Source organism: Arachis ipaensis, chromosome B02, assembly GCF_000816755.2.
Source record: "Arachis ipaensis cultivar K30076 chromosome B02, Araip1.1, whole genome shotgun sequence".
In the NCBI taxonomy this organism is placed as follows: domain Eukaryota; kingdom Viridiplantae; phylum Streptophyta; class Magnoliopsida; order Fabales; family Fabaceae; genus Arachis; species Arachis ipaensis.
This window is the reverse complement of record NC_029786.2, coordinates 106315779-106318380: the sequence shown is the minus strand read 5'-3', so window position 1 is coordinate 106318380 and position 2602 is coordinate 106315779. Positions and strand designations below refer to the sequence as shown.

General features: G+C 29.4%; 1 protein-coding gene across 5 annotated transcripts in view; it reads right to left on the bottom strand.

Moving 5' to 3' along the window:
• Positions 1–2341, bottom strand: part of LOC107626325 (nuclear transcription factor Y subunit A-10-like) — a 13394-nt gene extending 11053 nt beyond the window's left edge. For 2 of the 5 annotated variants that reach the window (XM_016329186.2, XM_016329188.2), the window contains exons 1-3: positions 2191–2274; positions 2001–2071; positions 1251–1609 (exon numbers count right to left, since the gene is read on the bottom strand). In XM_016329186.2, the coding sequence (XP_016184672.1) occupies positions 1251–1548 (298 nt within the window). In that variant the 5' untranslated portion in view covers positions 1549–1609; positions 2001–2071; positions 2191–2274. Of the gene's footprint in view, positions 1–1250; positions 1610–1996; positions 2072–2190 lie in introns of all 5 variants that reach the window. The other 3 variants (XM_021116653.1, XM_021116652.1, XM_016329187.2) reach the window with 3 other exon arrangements.

Here is a 2602-nt window from a genome sequence, read left to right as displayed (position 1 = left end):
TGACTGCCTACGCCTTATGATTCCATGGTATTGCTTAGCATTCACGTAAGTTGGTCCATCATCTGATGTCTTGTTTAGTGGCAGCATCATAAGCCCCTGCTTTATTCATATATGTTACATACATGCATAGATCCATTGATAAATACTGGAAGATACGTATATCTATACATACACACACTACAACAACAGACTTAATTTTAGAAGATGTACTTGTAACTTATACTATAATTTAACATCAAGCGAAAAGTTTCCGTCATTTACTGATTTACATTTACAATGTTATTATTTTTGTGTTAATAGTGTTACCTTCCACATTCATAACTATAATTTAGATTCTTGTATGCAGAGACATGCATTACAAGAACACTGATATGATTTATATATAGATATATAGATTTGAGATTTGAGATAAAATACAAACCAAATTTGAGGTGCATAAGCTGAGAAGAGTCCATAAAATTGATCCATGTAAGGATATTCTGCACATACCTAGAAAGGAAAGAACAAGAAATGAAACTTATGTATCCATGAATAATTAAGTTACCAAGAATGAATTTCTTTTATTTTTTGAGAATTTTGTAGTTTTGTATCATAGGCTGAGTGAATCCAAGCGGTTCGAAGGGTCAGCCATTGATGGCTGTAAAGATAATGTTGCTTGAGGCTTCTGTGCTTCACCTGAAATTTTGCAATCTTCTGCAGAAGAGTTTTTCATTGGTTAGCCAAAAATAATTTACAATACAATAATGCTAGGGAACCAATTTTATCTGATAATATAATTTCATTCAATCAAGAATTTCACCGACGGCTGAGTATATATAACTTTAGAATCACAAGGAAAAGTTGTTTCTACTTTATAATCTATCACTTGTGGCATCATAATGCATAATAATCCCAATTTTAAATGATCCTCAACCCTAATTAAAATTTAAGTACATTTTTCTTCATTTTCTGTCCTTTTACTGATATGGCTTCCTCCTAAGGATTAATAAATGGAAGACAACCACCTCTGCACTAATTCCCCAAAACAAGTGAATTGTTTAACACATATTTACATGTTTATTTAATTTATCATAACGCAATCTAGCATGATTATTATATCTATCTCCCAAATTTTTTGTGCCAAAAAGATGAAATCGTCAATTACTAATCACAACTGTATCTTATTAACTTTAACAATTCATATAAATTACTAAATTGATATACAAAGATTGTAAAGAACAATAATATTATAAATAAAAAATAACAAGTACCTGGAAAGATGGTAAATTGTTTATCCAAGAATTGTTGTTGCTTATTAGTGGAAGAAGAAGCAAGTTGGTCTATGTAATTATTATTATTATGAAGCTCCAATGAAAATGGTTTCATAATTTGGTTATTATTATTATTATTATAATTAGAAGAGTCTCCATAAACTGATGATTGATTTTGATGAGATCCAAAGGCACTAATACTCCACCATGAAGAACCTGCTGCTGCTGATGACAGCTGTCCAACAGAATTGTGAACAATTCCTTCATGTTCTTTCAGATATGCAGTTTCCATACCCATATAATTAAATTCTCTTAAATTGATATATGATTTTATGTAAAACCAACCTAATTCAGAGTTCCTGCAAGGAAAAATAATAATTCAAATTTAAAATTACCAACAGAATTAAACAATAATAATTAAATAATGTACCTTGAAAATCAGAGAGAACCTAGATTATCATAGTAATTCATATATCACTAAATAAAGTTTCAATTTCTGTATGGCTTTATCATGTGAAATCTATAAAGGAAAATAAAATGAAAAAAAAAAAAAAGTGTTTAATTTTAGGTCATTCCAGAAAATGGAACAAATATAAAGTGAGGATAAGGAGACAAAAGTAATATGAGAAGGAAGAAAAAAAAAGTGAACAAAAAAGAGCATAAAAGTGAAGATTAATAAGATTGATGAGTTGACTAGACCAAGTTACTTAATTAAGTTCCCTTAAGAAGAAGAAAAGAGCACTTACTTACTTGAAATTTAGTGGTAGAAGAAGAATATGAAGAAGAAATTAAAGATAGTGTCATGGAAGCATCTTTAACTTCTGCAAAAGAAATAGCATGTATATTATTAATAACCCCATTTGCTTGGAAGCAAATTAAATTAAATTTAGAGAGAGAGAGAGAGAGAGAGAGGGAGAAAATGAATTGAAGAAGGGCTTACAAGTGAGAATGGAAGGTGAAGAAGCCAAAAAGCACCAATAATGGACATTGGCTTTCATGCATTGCAAGGACCCTTCCTCCCTTTAGTACTATATCTAGCTACTATATATTATATATGTAAATCTAATTTCTTATATATTGATATAAATCATTTTTGAACTTCTAAATTAGCATATAGTTTATATATGAATTTAAGTGTAACAATTACTCTACTTTTGTGAAAATTCAGATGCAGCCGACTTCACGTGAAGTTGATAGCTGAGGGCTGTTAAATGATTTAACTAAATTTTTATTTAACGACTCTTAGCTATCGATTGCGTATGAATTTTCACCTTTTTATATATATGAAAAACACTACACGTATAAATTTTTTTAGTCAAATCCAATTAAGTTCAACAATAAAATTTGGATAG